The 20885-nt window shown below is 45.2% G+C and overlaps 1 protein-coding gene across 9 annotated transcripts in view; it reads right to left on the bottom strand.

The window, feature by feature from the left end:
- Positions 1-20885, bottom strand: part of FAM168A (family with sequence similarity 168 member A) — a 130843-nt gene that overhangs the window by 64291 nt on the left and 45667 nt on the right. For all 9 annotated transcript variants that reach the window (XR_009489832.1, XR_009489833.1, XR_009489834.1 and 6 more), the window contains one exon: positions 804-891. Coding sequence is in view for 3 of the 9 variants with exons in the window: in XM_059871212.1 (XP_059727195.1) it covers positions 804-873 (70 nt within the window). In the remaining 6 variants the exon portion in view is untranslated. The remainder of the gene's footprint in view (positions 1-803; positions 892-20885) is intronic.

Below are 20885 nucleotides of genomic sequence, written 5' to 3'. Positions count from 1 at the left end.
AGAAAGCAGGAAGCCCTAACACAACGTGACACCCAAGAGCTGATTACACTCTCCAAAATGGCATTTAAAGGAGTTTTCCAGGGCTGATTTTGTAAGGGGGTTACAGGATCAAAGCAAGTCAAGGTGAACATAATCCATAGGGAAAACCAGATACACTTGAACTGGGATTTTCTTTTTCCAAAGCACCGTTTCTGTCCCAAATGAATTCTTTCCATATCAGTACACTTTAGCTTCCCCACTAGTTACACAATGATGGTAAACATCTTTATCAAGTAATAAGGATGACACTTTTAGACAACTCAGTTCTAAAGTCTGTTTACTGTTTCAAACAGTAAACAGACTTGCTCTTCACATAGGATTAACCCAACCAAAGCACAACTTGAAATATTAAAAAAAATCAGTCAATACTGTAGCTTAAGTCACCACCTATCACAATACCTGGATGCTCTCCAAACTAGGGGCTCTTGGCTGTGGGATCCTCATTTCCACAGCTGGATTATTCCAGCTCCTGCAGCTCCTGAGGGAAGCCCTCCTGCTTGACTGTCCCAGCGCCTGCTTGCATGTTTGTTAATCTAAAGAAAAAAGCCCTTTGGATCCTTTTCCTTAGGATTTCCAGGGCATCCTCTTTGCATGAATTGAGCTCCAACTCTTCTCACCACCCTCGCTGCACTGGCTTTGCTGAAGGGCTTTTCCTGCGAGTCACGTTCCCATCCAGCTCCCTGATGGGAAAACTTTCTCCCTGATTAAGAGATCAGCCACCAGCACACACAGAGATCCAGAAAAAGCCACAACCCCCGTCCTACCTGTATAGGCCATGTTCTTCGGGTTTCCGTAGGGAGCCCCAGGTTGGACGGGGCTGTAAACAGGATTCATGGTGGAAGACCGGGAACTCTGAGGACAAAAGAAAAGCAGAGTTGAGACGGTTGCCTTACGTTGGCTCCCGAGTTGCTGTCTGTGTGCAGAGTCCTGATAGCATCACCCTGTTAGAATTCCAGACACAGACAGCTGTGAAGGAAGGGATTTACAACCAGACGTTACAACCAGATAGCATATTTAATAATTCAAGTTTTGGATCTCTCCGGTAATTCCCACAACTTCTCCAGCGCTGCATATTCTGCCTACAAATGCACCCGGAGCAGATTCATCTTCCACATCCCTGGGCTCAGGACCCATGACCCCACTTCCAGCTCGAGACGAACAAAGAGGAGGAGCCACAAAGTCAGGCAAGGAATTGTCCCCCTTGGAAGAGCAAGCAGCTCTTGGGTGATAAAACCAAGTGCACCGAAGACCTGACCTTTCAGAGAGCAGCAGAAGAAAGACCATTCGCCGCTGGCGAGACGGAGAAGGGCAAGTCTTGGTGAGCTTTTGGCGTGAGCTGACTGGGAAAACCTGGAGGCCAAGGCTTGGCTCCAGTGTGGGGCTGGGCAGGGCCACCCCCTGGTCCCACCTGTGTCCCACTGGGAGACTCTGTCGTGGAGCTTACGTAAGCGAGGAGGTTTTGGAGCCCTTGTGCTTCCCTCGCCGATAAAAACTACACAGCCGGGTCAGCTTCTGGTGGGTTTTATTAAGGGGAAAGCAAGGAACTTGGGAATTTGTGTCTCCTAACTGTCAGTTAAGCAACTGGCTCAGTTAATTATCTTAATGAAGCACATTCTCAGTTCTGATTAATGGGAAAATCAGTCATTAAGCTTTATTAGGCGACGCATTTGTCTCCGCAGCTATCTAGTGGTAATTTCACACCAGAACCAAACCCATCTTGCTTCAAAATCTGGGGTTTTTGTTAAAATGTGTTATTTTACAGTTCATAAATAACACCGTTCTCTCCAAACAAGTCCCTCATGATGGGGACACAATTTGTTACATCATTAACTCCTTTCACTTTACCTCGGGAGAGTAAACAAGTCAAACGTTACACGTTAGCACCGATTGACTTGACAACAATTAGTGCTTAATTAATTAGCTGTCCCTCCACCCCCAAGTTAGCACTGAAGGAGCCGTTCTCAGAGGAAAGGAAATCAGGGTTATAAGCAAGTGGAAAGAGACAGGGAGACTCGGAATTCCATCAGTGGCTTCACTAACACGCAGCATTAAAAGCATTAAGACCTTTAAAAAAATCAGTGTAAAACCAGGCTGCCCCATGCCTGGAACTGCCCAAAGCCAGGTTGGATGGAGCTTGGAGCGTCTGATCTAGTGGAAGCTGTCCCTTCCCATGGGACTGGATGAGCTTTAAGGTCCCTTCCAACCTAAATAATTCCGTGATTTTATGAGATAAAATTTAGGAGGGTAACTCTTCACCTTTCCATTGTTCCTCCCCAAAAACCACCCAGTGACAGCTGGACCTGCTCCCAGACAGGGCTGGAATCACGGCTGCTTTTCTAAAGTGCCTTTTCAATACCAGCAGCACTACATTTGTACTCTTGTGTGTGTGAAGAGTATAAAAAAATCATAATTCAGGGAGAAAAATGACAGAGTATGTGTGGCTCGCATTAGGTGTTGTACCAAATGGTAAAAGCAAAACACTCTTGTTGAGAAGGATGAAAGAAAATGCTTTTTATCCCAGATAAAAAGGTTGTAATCGTGGTGGGGGCTTGAGAGCTTGTGAGGAAGAGGTTTGTGCTTCCTCCCTGCTTTGTATGCAGGGTGGGATTTCCAGACAGCAGGAAAGGGCCCCTGCAAACGGCATTTGGGAGGGATGATTTTCTCTCCCATTCTGCAAGACAATGCCATCCGAAAATACATTTGAAATTCATTGCAGGCACCATGTTGTGGCATTGAAACAGCTACACTGAAATGGGAATAAAACAGGATTAGCAAAATTAAACCTTCTGCACCGCCAGAACCTGCAGAGTTCGCTTGTGGCCATGAATGCCCAACAAAAAGACTACTAAAAATTAATTATAAACAGACAAACACCAGTGCTGCTCTATTGCAGGAGCTTCCAGTGCTTCCTAATCCCTGAGACAGCCACGCTCAGTTGCTCTGAGAGACTCCAGCAAGGAGTAACTCCAGCAGGAATGCCATGGGAATAAGCTGCTAGCAAACAGTCCCGGGATACTTTGTGCCTGTAACCTGGTTACCTTTTCATCTATTTTATCCTTCCTGTGAAAGTGCAGGACAGGCTCCCATCACACCAGGGAAGTGCTCCACGTGAAGGGCAAACAGAGCCACAAGGGAGGGTGGGAATGGGTCACTGTGGCCTGGGCAGAGCTGGGGAATGGTTGGACTCCATGACCTTGGAGGGCTTTTCCAGCCTTGGGGGGGCTTTCCCAACCTTGGAGGGCTTTTCCAGCCCTGGAGGGCTTTTCCAGCCCTGGAGGGCTTTCCCAACCCTGGAGGGCTTTCCCAACCCTGGAGGGCTTTCCCAACCTTAATGACTCTGTGATTCTACGAGTGTGTCCCTCACCCCTGGGAATCAGGAATCACCACATCTCCAAACTCCTACAGACACAGGACACCAGGAACATCTCATGCCTCTGTTCTCCACCATCACTGGTTTGCTTGGTGCCTTTGGAAACACTGTGCCCAGATCCCTCCATCTCCACAGGGGGGTTTGCAAGCCCCATCACTGTGGTTGGAAAAGATCTTCAAGATCATCAAGTCCAACCTCTGGCCCAATATAAAAGCTAAAAGAATAAAGGAGGCATGGAAAATCCAGGAAGTTAATGAAGTTATTATCATTATCTTTTCAGAACAAAGGAATGAAATCTTTACAGAGAAATAAATATATTTTGCAGGGTTTTTAAAACAGTGGCATGGACAGGTGACTCTTTCAGGCTCTCCAAAAATTAAATAGAAGCTCTGAATAGAAAAGAAAAGAGTAAACAATGGAAAAAGGAGCTGTTCTGAACAACAGACATTTTTCCATTTTCTTTCAAGTCATTTCTTGTGTCAAGGTGATTTTCCCTTTAAACTCCCATTGCCTTGGTTTTTGTGCCACTGGGATGCAATGCCTTTTGAGAGCCCCACTCCTTACACTCTGGAGAGAGGGTACTATTTTCTCTATGTGCCAAAAGTAATTTATTTCACATCAGGTGGCACAGAACCAACATGAGAGAGTACGAACAAAGAAAAGAGATACTTTTCTTCCTTGACCTGCACATCACCTCTTTAAATGAATTTTATACAAATTGCATGCTAATAATATTCAGCCAAAGTCTCCTTGAACATGAAAAGGCCTCCTGACCTTACACTCCATGCAAATTCCACTAATTTTCTGACAATTTTTCCCTTAAGTCGTTTGAAGCTGGACCCTCACTTGGGATCCACCAAACAATAATTAAATTACCTTCCAATTCATCTGGTAAAGGTTAATTTAGGCAAGTTACAAGGGTATATCCCACCTTTCCCCAAAAAAGTCTGGGACAGTGGGCACAAGCTCAGAAATTCGTTTCCACAATGAGCAGCTCCTTCTTTAATTTATTCTTTTTTTTTAGACACCTTAAGCGTTGATTGAACATCTCACATGTGAAACAAAATATTGAACTTGTTATAGACATGTAACAGCATTTTATATTTTATATACATGTAAATAAAATGTGAACACATCAGGTTGACACATGGAAACCCAGACTGGTTTGGGTGGGAAAGACCTTAAAGATCATCCAGCTCCAAACCCTGCCGTGGGCAGGGACACCTCCCACTATCCCAGGCTGCCTTCTCCTCTCCAGGTGAACTCCCCCAGCTCCCAAAAATTTACAGTCCTACAGCATCTTCTGTCAGATCCACTTCCAAACCAGGACAGGAGCACTCAGGTCTTCACTGAGGAGACACAGGAGAGTGTCCTGGGAGACAAAACCCCAGGGAGCCACATTCTCATCACCTGCTGTTTCCTCTGAGATGAAGAATGAAATAATCAGGCTTTTCCAATCAAGAAAAGCCTGACATCTCTAACAGCAACAAGCCCTTTTGTCTTCATTGTGGGAAAAATTAAATGGATAATTTATAAGCACAAAGCAGCTCTTGACTTTGGAATTTGCTGACCTCAGACTGCCCAAAAAATAAATGCTGAGGCAGGAAAAATCTCGACCTTTCGTTTGCTGAAGTTTACAATCTGCTTAAAAGCTAGAGGATGAAAAAAAAGGATAATTCAGTTATTAATTCAATTTAATATTATAGACTGCATAGTGAAATATTATAGAGGAAATCCCTGTCCTCCCTGAAAAGGATTAGGAAGATGGGATCACTTGTTGCCCAGGTGAACCTGAATGTGGGTGGCAAAATACCTGCACATGGTGTTAGCCTATATGAATTAGGCAGAGCTTACACAAACACCCCCCTGAGCCTAAATAAATGAGAAGTGATTGAATCATGCACTCACAGACTGGTTTGGATTGGGAGGAACCTTAAAGTTCTTCCAGTTCCAAGTCCCTGCCATGGGCAGGGACAACTTCCACCAGACCAGGTTATTCCAAACCCCATTCAACCTGGCCTTGAACCAGCACCCCCACAAGAAATTTCAGAATGAGAAAAACCAAAAGATTCTGTCACAGCTGGGGTTATATTAGCTTGTTTCCAGAGAAGAAAATGTCTTAATGCAGATGAATTCTGTGCTGCAAATTCCCAGCCTTTTATCTGCAAGTCTGATGGGTTTCACCAGCAGGTAACCAATAAATACATGTATTTTTTAAAAGATCTAACATATCTGCCCCAGTGAGTCCCAAACCATTCTCAGCAGTTCTCAAACGACTTCCTTGATATATTCTTATTAATTTCTCTAACTTGAGGCCTTGCTGACTTTCCCTTTGGAGATGAACCCTGCTGTACTCTTGTACTCAGTGCTGTCTGACTGAGCCACGGCTTCCTCCAGCTGATTATCTCCATTCTTTTGTCTTCCTATCCTACTTCATTATGTTCTGCTGAAAAGGCTTCTTGGAACACACAGCTTGAAGACACTTCTCTCTGCTCCTTCCTTTCCACAAGCACTGCCTTGGGAGATTTGGGTTGGCCACCAGGAAAAGCCTGGATTATAAACACTCATCCCACAACATCACCCAGGCATTGCAAAAAACAAAACAAAATATTCTTAGTAACCTTTCTTATCTGAGCCTTCTCGAGCTGCTTCAGACCTTTCTCCCAGCCAACCACTGCTCCTTTTCCCAAGAGAAGCTGCACTGCAGGAGTCAGACAGAACAACCAGACACAAAAGTAAAATTCATGAAAAGACAATTTCTTACACTAATAAATATAATCTTACCCCCTTCCAAGCTCTTTAAAAATATGAAATAATTGATCACCTCTTTGGCTTTGTTTTACAGATGCAGAGAAGATGCAGGAGAGCAAGGGGTTCAAGGGTGGGCTCACTGGGAGCATTGGAATAGGTGGAATAACCATCCCTGGAAGTGTTCAGTGGTGGCCTAGGCCTGGGTTCACGGTTGGACTCAGTGGTCTCAGAGGGCTTCTCCAACCTAAATGATTCCATGATTCTAGGGTAAACCAGATCATACTGATGGACCAAGATTCAGGTGTAATAACCCACTTTCCATCACATTATCCTCAAAGACAAGCTTTAATTTATGTTTTGCTCCAAAATTTCTAACCACTACCACTAATTACCCTCCCTCCATTTTTATAATTACTCCCCCCAAGATGGGAGAATCCCTTTGAAGCCACATGCCAAATATTGAAAACATGACTCCTTCTCATGGATTGCAGTAGGATAAACATCTAAATTTGTCTGGGAGTCAGTCACAGTGTACAAAGCTGGCACATCAGCAATACAATATTCCTGGAATTAAAATCAGATGAGGGCAGAGATATCCTTTTAGTAACAGATGGATCAGCCTTCCCTGGGCTTTATTTGGTCAAATCCACTGTGCTGCAGGGTTTGGCTGTAATTTGTCACTTCCAGCCATGGTTGTTCCTCATTGCTCTCTAACAATCTTCACCCAGGTCCTGTTTTCTGGTCACTTCTGGGATTTCTTCTCTGGTCAAGACTGGAAACCTAAGGCAGGGTTGAGGAGCAGCTCCAGCCTCACTTTCCCATCAGGCAGGAAAGCAAATCTCTCCCTGTCCTCTTCCTCTGCTCATGCTGATGGATGGACCCAGATGGGTTTAGAGACTGGGAAACAGGATAATGAACAGTGCAAACAGAGGAGATCCATCCTCCCTAATAGACCCTTCTTCCTTAAATATTTTGGAATCTTCGTTCTGAAACAAAGTAGTACCAGGGAAGATGAAGGAGGGCCCAGGCTAAGTCTGTCAGCAGGAAGGGAACTTTGGCAAGAAGTTTGTTTATCATAGCCTTTTTGTAATTTCGTGCTGGCAAGAAGCTCTGTGTTAACAAGCCCAGGAGCCTCAAAGTCTTTCCCATCCATAGGACAGGCAGACAGTGGCATTCCCTCACTCCATTTGGAAACCAAGCTACATGGAAGGAGAAAAACAGGATCCAGATTTATGCTGGGCTTGATGTGCCCCACCAAACCCCATAAAATATCCAGGGCAACTCAGTACCACTTGAAAAACAAGCAAAAGAAGTTGGTGACGTTTTGGGGGAAAGCTGCCAAGTGATGAACAACCAGAACTCAAATTAAGAAATTAAGAAAATCATAACAATCATAGGCAGAGCACAGTAGAACAACACATAACCAGCACAACAGAAAGCAAGCTTACACAGATGACCATAATGGAAATCTTTAAATGAAAGCTACAGATGTCTGTAAAGCTGTCCCAGGCCTCAAACACAAGTCAAACATTCCATACAGGAATTACCAGAGGTTAGTGGCAGACACGGTATGAGGGACAGCAGCCAGCAATCAGTGCACGTATGGCATGATCCCTAGCACATGCAATATGCACTCAATTAGCATATTCATATTTCACAACCCCTGGAAAAGCCAAGAATTTTCCAGCCTGCCATCACAGAAGATTTTGAAGTGCTTTTATTCACCTAAACACTTGTTCAGGTTTCTAGTGAATACACCCAGCCCAGGAGGCCAAAACCAGGAATGCTTTTGCAGCAGCACAAAGGAAAGGGCTGAAAGGCCACAGCAAATCAACAACTGACACTTTTCACAGACTTCTGGACATACCTTCCCAAACTAAAGAGTGGGAAGAGAAGTTTGAAGGAACTCACAGCTTGCAGTTTATGTCAGGAAAAAAAGAACCACTAAATCCCCAGCCTATGATGGCTGGAAAACCCCAGCTTTGCTTCCTTGTTTTCCATCAGGGGGATGAAACTGGTTTGGAGAATGAATGGCATGGCAGAAATTACAGATCAGCCATTCCCTTCTTATTTAAAATAACAGTGAGTGCTGACAGTAAAAAAAAAAAAAACAACAGTTTAAAAAGTCCTGGAAGTGTCTTGGAAATATTTAAAAGGAAAAGATTAGTCTGAAACAGCCAAGCAAATATCGTCCTTCCCATGTGAACATCTGTACTCATCTCAGACTGACCCCTCCTGGCTGCAAGGTCAAGGAGCTGAGGAGCCACTTGAAAAGGGCTCCAGCATCTGTGTAGGTTAAACAACCACAAAATCACAGAATGGTTTGGGTTGGGAGCCACCTTGAAAATCCTCCAGTCCCACCCACTCCATGAGCAGGGACACCTTCCACTAGCCCAGGTGGCTCCATGCCCTGTCCAACCTGGCCTTGGGCACTGCCAGGGATCCAGGGGCAGCCCCAGCCTCTCTGGGCACCTGTGCCAGGGCTTGCCCACCCTCCCAGGGAACAATTCCTTCCCAATATCCCACCTAACCCTGCCCTCTGGCAGTGGGAAGCCGCTCCCTGTGTCCTGTCCCTCCATCCCTTGTCCAGCTCTCTTGGTGCAGTGCCAGGGGAACATTTGGACTCAATGTCCTCAGAGGCTGTTTCCAAGTTTAGCAATTCCATGTCTGTACCTATGACTGATAATTTAATTATTCTTAGAATTCAGTGTTGATTTTACAAGACACTCAGGTGTAGCCAGAATAAACCCACCTGGTTTAAGCACACAGAGCTGTCTGTAGCCTCACAGCTTCATATTATAAACTCTACAGAGAAAAAGCCTTTTTATATTGCACAAAAGATCCCATCACACATTACACAGCAATTCCATGATTTACAGTGCACACCCTTATTTGTGCCTTTTTGAAAAAGAAGGAAAAAAATCAGGCCTTTGATTTGCAACCAATTTGTGACACATTTCTTTTCATGCTGATAAGCCTCATCTCTGCACATAATAAGGCTTTTTTATGCCATCATTTCTCCCTAACAATTCAATCTTCATCTTAAATGAACTCTATCAATCATACAACAGGTGCACATCACCTACTCAAGAGACAGATTTCCTTTCTCCAGATTTCTCTGTCCTCTGACAATGCCCAAATTGATAATAACTGTGATAAAACCCCCAGTCTGGTAAGGGACTAATTTTGGTAAGATTCTCTCTATTTTTTAATGAAGTCACAAGTTTTTTTTCCATGCCTGGAAAACAAACTCAGTATTCCCAGAAGATGTTTTGTGAAATACTGGTGGCATGTTTTTCATTTCCTTATAAACAACAGCAACTGAGTTCCTGGTTTCTGTTCAATGATTAATTCAGCTTTAAAAGATTATTTCAACAGCAAGGAAGAACTAACAGGGGATCTAGAAGGAATTAAATATATAACAGGCAGCCCAGTAGGCAGCACACACTGTGGGTAGGAGAGAAACCAGACTGGATGTGCATCCTCTGGAAGTGCAGTCCTAAGATATTGGACAATGTGACCAGCACAGGGAACACAGGGGAAGCCCAGGGCAGGGCCTGGGCAATCTTCACAGGAATTGCCAGGCAACAGGAGTGAAAAAAATGTCCTTGAGGAAAAGAAAAGGAGGGCAAATTATGAGAGTAGCCACGACCTCTACAATCTGGAGAGCCTGGGAATACACACTTCAGAAAGAACAAATGTTACACAGCAAGACCCTTCCCTAAGGTCCCCCCTTTCTCTATATGCTTTTCCCAAATTGACTTCTTTCAATAACTATAGAATGATCTGCTTATTCCCTTTCAATTAATAATATGCCTGTAATCACATTTGTAATTTATATTTTCATTTCTTTACCTACGTGAATTTAAACACAATGGTGCCTGCATTTAGAATCAGAGCACAGTGAATGATACTCCATAAAGTATTTCCACATCAATTTCCCAGGGCACAGGTGTCCCTCGCTGGCATTACTGGGGCTGTGCCATCCCACCAGCATCCCTAAATGTGCAGAACACCCTTAGTGCAACGCCAAAGGAAGATGGAAGGTACATAAAACAAGGAGAGGAAGATGCACTTCACACCTCTCTGTTTTCTCTGGAAATTAAAACCCAGCTGTGCCCAGATTTCGGTATCAGCACAACAGTGTCAGATTTGTCCTCCCAGTGTGGCTGAGGGCTATGGAAATGTAATTACAAAGGCTTTTAGGGTGGCACTTTTCATTTCCCCCTCAGGCAGCCTGTTTGCCACAGGCAGCAGCTCTTCTGTGTGTTCTGTGGGTGTTTGAGCCCCTGGCAGAGGAAGCCCAGGCTCCCCCTGCTCCCACTTTTAGTTTTTAAATGAACACGAGCCCACAGGTGTTTCCAGCTCGGTGTGGATGAGCTGAGGTGAAGCTGCCATTGATGTTCTCATATCCCTCCTTTGTTCAGCTCAGCCAACACTAAAAGCAGCTCTAAAAACATGAAATGTGTGCCTGCTCCTCTCCTGGTCTTTTACCTGATGTAAAATACCTGTCCACTGGCTGGAAAGAGAAAGGGAGGTCTGACACTGAAGGACAGGAACACCATTTTGGAGGGATTTTATTCTGCATTTTCACAGGAGAACACAACATGCTGGCAGAAGCAAAGTATTATTATTAGCAAAAGGTTCTTCACCCAGATGGAGCACTGGGATGGGCATGGCCCCGAGGCTGCCAGAGCTCCAGGAGTGTTTGGACAACACTCAGGGATGCACAGGGTGGGGTTGTTGGGGGGTCTGTGCAGGACCAGCAGTAGGATTTTGATGCTCGTGGGTTCTTTCCAGCTCAGGATATTCCATGATTCTATGATCTGTCAAGGCAGCCTTGAGGAAGGAACGGAGCAGAATTCCCATCCCCACCACAGCTCCATAGCTACACTCCTGAGCTCTTGCTGACCCAGGACTTGTAATCTCCTTCTGCTGGAGCATATTTGATACAAATGCTAATCCTCCTGATTTGCAATTCACTGCTGCCACCTGATCCTGCAAATCTTCTGCAGACATCAGAGCAGGCAAACAGAGAACTGAACCCGAGACAGAACTGCTCAGGCTGTGCTGCCAATTACCAGCAATTAAAAGGGCACTCAAAAAAATCCTCATCAACCCCTGAACCACCTTGGAACTCGCAGCTGGCATCCCTGCCAAGCTTCCTGTGCCTCTCCAGCCTTCTGCACCCCGCTGTGTGCAGCCTGGCCTCCTGGACAATGTGTGCCATGGGTGACTGATTCCAGCCAGGCCACAGCCCCACCACGGCCCCAGCAGAGGACAGCACGTGCTGGGGAGGAAGCTTCCAAGGAACTCTGCTCCACAGGTGCCACGTGCAGGAACAGGATCTCCCCAGAGCTGCAGAGGAACACTGCAGCTCCAGATCTGTCACTTGTACATTAAAATGCCAGCTGAGGGCTTTGTGACAGTCTGACAGCCTGGATATGGTGCATTATGGAACCCCAGACTTTGGGTTGGAAGAGACCTTAAAAACCATCCAGTTCCCCATCCTGCCATGGACAGCCTTCCACTGCCCCAGGCTGCTCCAAGCCCCATCCAGCCTGGCCTTGGACACTTCCAGGGATCCAGGGGCAGACACAGCTGCTCTGGGCACCTGTGCCAGGGCCTCCCCACCCTCACAGACAGGAATTCATCCCCAATATGTAATCTAAATTCATCCTTCTTCAGTTTGAAAGCATTCCAGTCTTGTCCTATCCCCTGTGCTGAATTCTTCTGCTGCTGCCCATTTATAAAATACTGTAAAAATCCTGAAAATCCTGAGATCAATAGGAAAGCCATGTAAACTGAAGGAAGCTCCTGGAGGAGTGCAGGGGGACCAGATTAGAAATTTAGAGGGGGAAATTACAGAGGCAGAGGGAATGCAAAAGCAGCAAGTGCATCTCTGAGTCCAAAACCAGGAACAGAGGCTGAGTCATGGCTGCTATATTTGGTATAAATCCAGAGAAATCATTCCTAAAATAGGTTAACAAAATACTAAGAAGCAGAAAAGGGAAATTCCATCTTGAATATAGAGTGAAAAACTCCATCTCAGAGAGTTTAACGTGGTAAGAAAAGCCCTGGGGTCACCAGCATCCAAAGGGAATGAAATACTGGTGTAGCTGAAGAGGATCTTTGTTAGACATAATCCTGCAATTACAAAAGACCCCCATAAAAATACAACTCCATTTCCCATCTTGTAATCCAGTCCTTAACACTTGCTTTCACTAGCAAAAAAAAAAAAAAGCATCCTGTTCTGTTGGGCTTTTTAAGGCTGTGCAGTGTTTGCTCAAAAAACAAAGCAGGGCTTCAGATGAGCAGCAGGAACTCTGGGGTTTACTTTCCCAGGGGTGATGAGAACAGTGAGTATGTGCAGCCCTGGAAAGGTTTGGGAACTCTCAACATTCCCCAAAAAAAGAGGCTCACAGCTGCTCCAGCAGCTTCTGCCCACGACCTCGGATCGTTTCCTGCAAAGCTCAAAACACCCTTGGCTGGGTGTTCACACATCCCCTTTGTATCCTACACAGCCTGGGCAAATCACTCAATTAAGAGGCTGTTAATTACGGCTGCATGTCACCTCTTTCTCAGCATCAGCCCTGGGGCAATCACACATCTCACCCTGCCCTGCTGTGATGTCTGTGCCCACATCCCATGTCCCAGGAGAGGGCTGAAGCTGTGCTGCAGCTGGGGTGGGTTTGGCTCCCTCCTGGCCAGGATTTTGGGGTGACTGGGTTAATGAGGTGATCTACTGGTCCATATCCCACATAACCTACATATTCCTGACGTAAGTTGGAGACTTCATATGGGTCTGTATATCTTCCAACAGAGCCACCCCCAATCAATCCAAAGACATCAACTAACAGAGGATTCAAGTTAATCCAAAGCTGCTCCAAAGAATTAAATTTGTCCAGATTTCTAAACTATTCCATGACTCCTTTATTGGGGAAAACCTATGCAATAAATCAGGAATATGGATCTCTGTGAAGCACAAGCACTGGTTTAACTGGAAGCTACAGACCTGAAGGTGACATTATAGATAAAGTCCCAGGTCTGGTTGAGAGGAAGTCAGGAGAGATGCAGGGAACAGGACCTTCAAGCATCTAAAAACTTTTTTTCTCTTCAGCAGGGAGGCTGAGGAAAGCCTTCCAGCCAGGGAATCTAGGGAATGCCACTGCCTGTGCCTTGGCAGCTCCCCTGCTCTCCCCATCAGCAACTGCTGGGTCTTGCTCTGCTCCCTCAGCTGCAAACAGCCTGAAGATGAATCATTATGGATCCCTGAACTTGCAGAACAAGGAATCATTTTTCCAGCTCCAGTCTTCCATAACTTTTGGCTGGCTGGATCAGCAGCACCATGCCAAGAGCAGGTATTTCACTCAAAGATGCTACGAACACACTGCCAGGTTTGGACACAGCAAGAGGGCAAGGAAAGATACAGAGCCCCAGACTTTAGGTTGGAAGGCACCTTAAAGATCATCCAGTGCCACCTCTGCCATGGCAGGGATGCTTTCCACTGTCCCAGGGTGCTCCAAGCCCTGTCGCACCTGGCCTTGGACACTTCCAGGGATCCAGGGGCAGCCACAGCTGCTCTGGGCAGCCTGTGCCAGGGCCTGCCCACCTTCACAGGAAAGAATTTGTTCCCAGTATCTGGTTAAAATCCACCCTCTATTAGGATAAGTGTGATTTACTTTCCTTTTCTCACCTCTGTCAATAACCAGTGCAAATTCACAGATAAGCAAGTCAAAAGTTCTTGTTCACAGCATTGGAACCACATTAAAATATCCATAAACCTAAAGCAAAACACAAAGGCAATTACAGAGATCTGCCTTGAAAAAGAAAGAAATATTCTATTCCTAAATGATAGGAAGAGGTCACAGAGCTGCTCCAGGGCTGGAGCCAGGCTGGGAGAGCTGGGGGTGCTCACCTGGAGAGGAGAAGGCTCCAGGGAGAGCTCAGAGCCCCTCCAGGGCCTGAAGGGGCTCCAGGAGAGAGCTGGAGAAGGACTGGGGACAAGGCATGGAGGGACAGGACACAGGGAATGGCTCCCACTGCTGGGCAGGGCTGGATGGGATATTGAGCCATGGAGTCTCAACCCACACCGACAGCCTCAGAACAGCCCCTCAACACTTGGCCCCTCTGGCTCCCTGCTTTCCTTGGATCCATGGAGTTGTCTGGGCTCAATGAGCAACCAGAGTATGAGAAAACAGATGGCTCTGTTAACTTCTTGCAAAGTGTCATTTTGAGACAAGCCAGGTCATGTCACAACTAAATGGTTCCAGAGTAACTGCTTTCAGGAGCCTTGGAATAGAGGGATGAAATTTTTCAGGCAGCAGAGTCTAAGATGGTCAATCAGATTGCACCAATGCAGCTTCCATCAGATTTTGTAATTTACAGCAGAGTTGACCATTCCTCACCATCAGGATCACAGAATCATGCACAGATTTGTTTTGGAAGGGATCTTTTCAAGGTATTTAATGATTGCAGAAAAGATGCATGTTGGGTATTTATATGCTGTGTGTGTCTATTTCCTTTTCATTTTTTATTCAAAATCCCAAAGTTTTTCCACATATGGGCCTTTGGGACCACTTGACTGTTGCACTGCTCCTGAGCTAATCCAGACAAAGTTTTAGCAACTCTGAGGGCAGGAACTCCAGGGTACAATTAATCCAGTGCTGCTACAATTAATTCTCATTCTCTTCACAGTGATCTTGGTTCAGAGCAGCAGAACAAGACCAAAACATACTCAATCAGCCAACTGCACCACGTAGGAGTTCCCTGGCTCAGAAATCAGCTACAATTTGGGAAGGGGCTCGTGGCTGCCGTGGCTTTGTTGGAATTCACTCTGCCTGGCAGATTTCTACATCATATCCAAGGCACCTTGGACAGGGTAAAGCTTCTTTGTGCTTCACTGAGGTACCAGTTTGGGACAGCTGCAAGAGCTCCCCTATTCCAGAAGTGCTCCAGTGGTTTGAGCAGCATAAACAGCTGATGTTTCCTGGGATGAGACCAGCTGGGATGACCAGTAAACACTGTCCCTTTTAACTGCTGCCAACATGTGTTTCAATGTCCCCTTCCCAATCAAGCAGCACAACCTGAACTTCCAGCAACACAAAACACATGGGGGAATTTTCCACTGGATTTTATGTCCAGCACTGCCCACGTCACACAAAGGACCAGAAAAACAGACAGCACTGCCCAAATCCATCTTTCATTCACTCATCCATAGAAGGGCACCGTGAACTCATGGCTCATTTCAAAGCCAAAGCTGCTCTTTAGAGTTCAGATGAGAATCTGGCAAACACCCCTTTTTCCAAAGCATGAATTCTACTTTTCCGCTGCAGTCTCATCATAGATAGGGCCAACTGGGGGAGAGGTAATTAAATTTTTTTTTTTTTAAAGACAGGACCTCCATTCTATGCAAATTAATGTTTAAAGTACAGTTTCAGGCTAGAATCTGTAGTTTAGTGAGGCTACCTCAGAGAATATTCCTTCCCAACCTGTCACCACCAGGTGAGTTCTGGCAGCTCATTTAATGCAGAACTAGAAGAAAATTGGATTCTTTAACCTGAATTTAATATTCATAATTAGGTTTTTACTTCAAAACCAGTTAAAGATGAAAACCAACTTTAAAATGTAATTCCAAGAACATATTTACTTAAGGCTTCTGAGCTATTCCAAGGCCAGAATTGGCTGGGTACCTATACCAGGAACATATCCTACAGGGTATTTACCAAGAAATTCCAGGGGATTTCTAGTTATTAAAGAAAGACAATCTGACCTGACAACTCCCTTTTTCAAAGGCTTCCTGAAGCACAGGTGAAAGAGCTGGGAATTATTGTGGGAGAGGGATTTAGCACTGGTAGAGTTACAAAAGGCATCCCAACATCCTGGGGTTCAGCATCCAACTGGCACCAAGAGGCTTTGCCAGCCCCAAATAAAAATAACAATACAGCAGGACCCCTATCAGTGGCACAGTGCATTCCTCACTTATTCTCACCACAGGCACCCCAAAAAAGAGGAATTTTCAGGCCAAGTCAGAACACACAGTCAAGCAGCTTAAGGCACTTCATATTCTCAGGTTTCTTCCCCAGCTTCCCGCAGATTTCTCTCATGATGCCCTTCCCAGCCAAGAACAGCAAATGGAAATCTGCTCCACATCCCTGTGAGATAATGATCTAATACAAGTGGAAAGTATTTCCTTATACCAGGAGAAAACAGCCATCAACAAGACAAAGAGGTGGAATTGCTCATTCCTAAGTGTTTCCGGATGAGTAGGAAAAAGAAAAAAAAACTGTTCTGGCTCTCCCTGAACGTATCTGAAAGATTCCACTTCTTCTACATCTCAGAATCAAACAAACTGCCACCAAAAGCCCCACGTGGTGTTCCTAACTTGGGAATACTGTACATTCCCTGCTTTATTTGGGGATTTCTGACGTGTTTTTCCAATAGCAAGAGCTGTGTTTACCATGAGGACTCTGAGGGCTGAGCATGCTGTCAGTCATCCGGAAATTCTGCAAACAAACAGCACTTCAGCTCTTCCCTGCCAAGAATAAAATCTTATTTGGGACAGGGAAAAAGCCAGTGTTCTCTGAAGTGAGTAGGGTGACATAGAAATTTGCATCTGTTCACAGGAGGATTTAAAATATGGATCATTTCATGTAAGAAGAGTCCAAAGGTGGGAGAATTAAAGGCATCAGACTCTGCCTGTGGTCTGCTTGAGGAATGGGAGAGAATCTCTAAAAAATGGGGGAACGGGAGATCAGGGAGGAGGATGCTCAGTGGAAAACAAAATACTGGGAAGCAAATGAGTCAAAATCCAAACCAAGAAGAACTTAAACAAAACTACAGAACACCTTAAACAAGTTAGAAAGTAAAAATAGCACATACAGATCTGCTCCGTGTTTATTCCAAGTCTGGAATGGATTGGGAAGGATTGGGAATTTCCAGAAAACTCCATGAGGGAAGAGAAAGCAAATATATACAAAAGTCAATAAAATATTGTTTACTTTAAAAGTCAGGGGAAACTCAGAATGTCCTGTCCATGATGTGTTTGAAAATCCTTTATCACATTCAAATCTCTCACTGTGTAACAGCACAAGACTTGTCCTTATCTTTAACAAGTGTCCTAAGGATTATCATGGAATTAGCCAATGTCTCCTCTCCCATGAAGCAAAGTGGCTGGAATGCTGCAGTGCCCTCATTCAGATAAACAGACACAGCATGGGAAGCAAAATAACTCAGCCCAAATCCTTCAATTGTGGCTAAAGAGTCCAGGACTGGGGAATAAACCACCTCAAAAAGCTGCTTACAAAAGCCCCAGTGAGACACTATTAAAAAATTAAAGTTATAGGACAATAGGAAAAGGGAATGTTATGGATTAGGGAGTAGTTAAGCAATAGGAAACAGCCTGTATTAAACATGGGATTTTCAGACTTCCAAAAGGGTGACAGCAAGGTGCTCCCAGAGCCTTTACAGGGACCAGCAGTGGAAACTGGGAAAGTGACAGAAGAGACAAAGCAATGTTTGTGGAGATTAAATTATTCATAATAGTCATAATTAAGTTGGGAGATTCAGAGAGCCCTGAGAGAAGTGCAGAGAGTGAAATCATCTGCTGAGACATGCAAGGTAACATGTGTGTGCTGAATAAAATAATAAATCCTGCTCCTATTGCAGTGACTGATGCTTTAGAAAGATCCCCTAGAGGCAATTTTTGGCTAGCCAAAAATCACTTATAATGGAGCTTCTGAAATGCTTGATTGAATGCTGTAATATTTGTATCCATGCAATGAAAATGAAATTGCCACATGATTAAAAAATGCATTAAATGCTGCATTTCTTTTTTTTAACTCCAGTGCCTAAAGAGGCTCCAAGAGAGCTGGAGAGGGACTTGGGACAAGGGATGGAAGGACAGGACAAGGGGCAACAGCCTCCCATTGCCAGAGGGCAGGGATAGGCTGGATATTGGGAAGGAATTCCTCTCTGGCACAGGTGCCCAGAGCAGCTGTGACTACCCCTGGATCCCTGGCAGTGTCCAAGGCCAGGCTGGACAGGGCTTGGAGCAACCTGGGATAGTGGAAGGTGTCCCTGGCAGAAGTTCTCCCTCCTGTCCAGGTGGAACTTCCTGGGCTTCAGTTCCTGCCCTTTCCTCTGGTGCCATTGCTGGGCCCCATGGAGCAGATGTAGGACACCCTTTCCCAGATGCACCTTTACATTTTAATTCCCTCTGCTTTAAATTCATCAGCCTGCAAAAACATTCAAGAGCCACTAAAACTCATTTGTGTCTGTTCTGAGGCCGACCCTCATTTGTGAGCCACAGCAGTGCAACACAAAAACGGGATCATAAACCTGGCATTGGGGTTTTCTTTTTTTAAACCACACCTCTTTCACAGGTGGGACTGGAAAAAGATAAAGAAAATGGCACAAAAGATGACAATGGTGATGAGAACTGAAGGCTCAGCTCTGTGTGTGGCCTTCTGAGGAAAAAGCAGAATCAAAGGAGCAGACAAGAGGAGGAACTCTATAAAAACACACACAGGGGAAGGCAGAGCCACAGGGAATCCTGCAATGCTCTCCCTGCACTGGCAGCAAGCTCTGGAACAGGGGGATGAGAACAAGGACAATGTAAGTGTAAGGATGATTTTCTCCTCTCATTTTACCAACAGATACTCCTACTATCAGCTGATAATTCAGTTAAATTATCAGAAGAAAAGTGATGATCTTACACTGCCCACTCTGCTCACATTACTGCCCATCCCTGTGCCTTGGTGAGGTGTTGAAGGCAGCACGTTACAACAATTTCTCTAAGCAGTATTTGACTGATAACCTCCCATGTCCAAGGAATTCCGATTTTTTTTTTTAAATCAACACTAGCACTACTTAATTCCTACATGGCACTCAGCTGGGATCCTGCAGACACAAAACCTTCATAAAACAAAAAGCTTTCTTTTTCCCCAATGAATTATTTTAGGTTGCGAAAGGAATTTTTTTTTCCTCGTAAAGCAAGTTGTCTTTTTGTTTGAGGAAAAAGAATACACGTTTCCTCTTGTGTAGAAGATATTCTGATTGCATTACAGAGATCCTGCTGATGCACTTGCAGTGCCAAATAACCCTCAGGAAAATGAATTTTTCACACAGTAAAATATATGGATTAACAGTTTAGAACACCCACACCCACTCCGTAATCCCCAGGGCTAAACCCAACAAATTCCTAGGCTCGTTAGTGAGCTCACATGCAGGACTGCAATGCCAGGGATGCAATACTGTGCAGTCAGGATGGGTTTTATCAGCTCAGGGGCTCTGACAACAATGCAGCACCTTGGCAGAGCGCCGTGAATTCCGCTGAAGGCTCTCCAGCCAGGCTGGAGCTGCACGTGACAAATGGAGCAATGATTCCCAACTGAACTGCAGGGAGATGCTCTGGCAGGCCAGCAGCACCATGGGGATGGGAAGCTGCCATTCCTGCACTGTGGCAGCTGGGGGAAGGCAGCCCGAGGGTGGGCTGTGACATTCTGGGGTCATTGCTCCACCCCAAGAAGAGCAGAAATGGAGGGAGCAGTAATGGTGAATAAGCTGCTGTGGTCTTCCCATACAGCACAGCTACACCCAATTACTGTCCCCAGCCTGCAAACTCTCTGCCTGTAATCCTTTCTAAACTAACAGGAGAATTGCCTTCTCATTCCAAAATCCCACTTTATTTCAGCATTAAATGCAAAATATTTAGGGGCTGCAGCCCGAGTCCACCAGGGGAACCAAAGCTATCAGCTCGTAAACCCCTATCCAAGCTTTAATGAACTGGCAAAATAATCCTCAAGCAGTACCTGGGAACAAGAACAAACCCCTTTATTGGTAACTTCTGATGAATAATCAGCTCTTTTCCAGGCACTTTTGCTGAAGAAACACCTTTCAAACCCGACCTACCCAAAGACAAGGCAACAGCAGCTCCACAAATGCAGAGTGCTCCTTGTTTCCACAGAATCCCACAGTGGTTTGGGTTGGAAGGGGCCTTAAAGCCCATCTCATTCCCATCCCTTTCCACGAACAGGGACACCTTCCACTAGACCAGGCTGAACTCAGAGAAGAGCCTAGAGAAGAAACAAGGAACTTCATTTTTAGGTGGCCTCACAAGTTATAAGTAATTAATTATCCCCCAGTTGCCATAGCCCTCAGTCCAAGACACATTCCATGGATGAATGACTTTTAGGGAGAGAATCCTGGACAGAAATCCTGCTGATAAGGCCACACATAAATATAGAACAAACTGAAAGTGCAGTTACTGACTTCCAGTCCCATTCTGCTTTTTGAGCTTTGCAATCTCGACATTAAAGATGTCTTATTTTTAACTTCAAATGACACACTCAGCTGTATAGAACACACAAAACACAACGATTCTCCTTGTTGCCAGCTGTGACAGGCAGAAAGACTGACAGACAGGCACAAGGAGCACGCTGAAGTGCCAAGGAATTATCAGCCACAGTGTCCTGACAGGAGGGGGCAGCTGGGGGGGGGGTCAGGCTCTGCTCCCAGGGAAAATTTCTTCCCCAAAAGGGTTGTAAGGAACTCCAAAATGAGAAAGAACTTTGGGCAGAAAGAATTTGTGATTTTGCTCTGCTGTCAACTTGTCTTTAGTTTTCCTAATTTTTTGTACCTAACCTCTCCATTAAACAACCAGACCACATCCAAGGCTAAACAGGATCCTAATGATCTCCCATTAGCTAAACTTCCCAGCAGAACA

The sequence above is a fragment of the Haemorhous mexicanus genome, chromosome 2 (assembly GCF_027477595.1).
Source record: "Haemorhous mexicanus isolate bHaeMex1 chromosome 2, bHaeMex1.pri, whole genome shotgun sequence".
Taxonomy (NCBI): Eukaryota; Metazoa; Chordata; class Aves; order Passeriformes; family Fringillidae; genus Haemorhous; species Haemorhous mexicanus.
The sequence above is the reverse complement of the archived record's forward strand: the minus strand, read 5'-3'. Positions and strand labels throughout refer to the sequence as shown.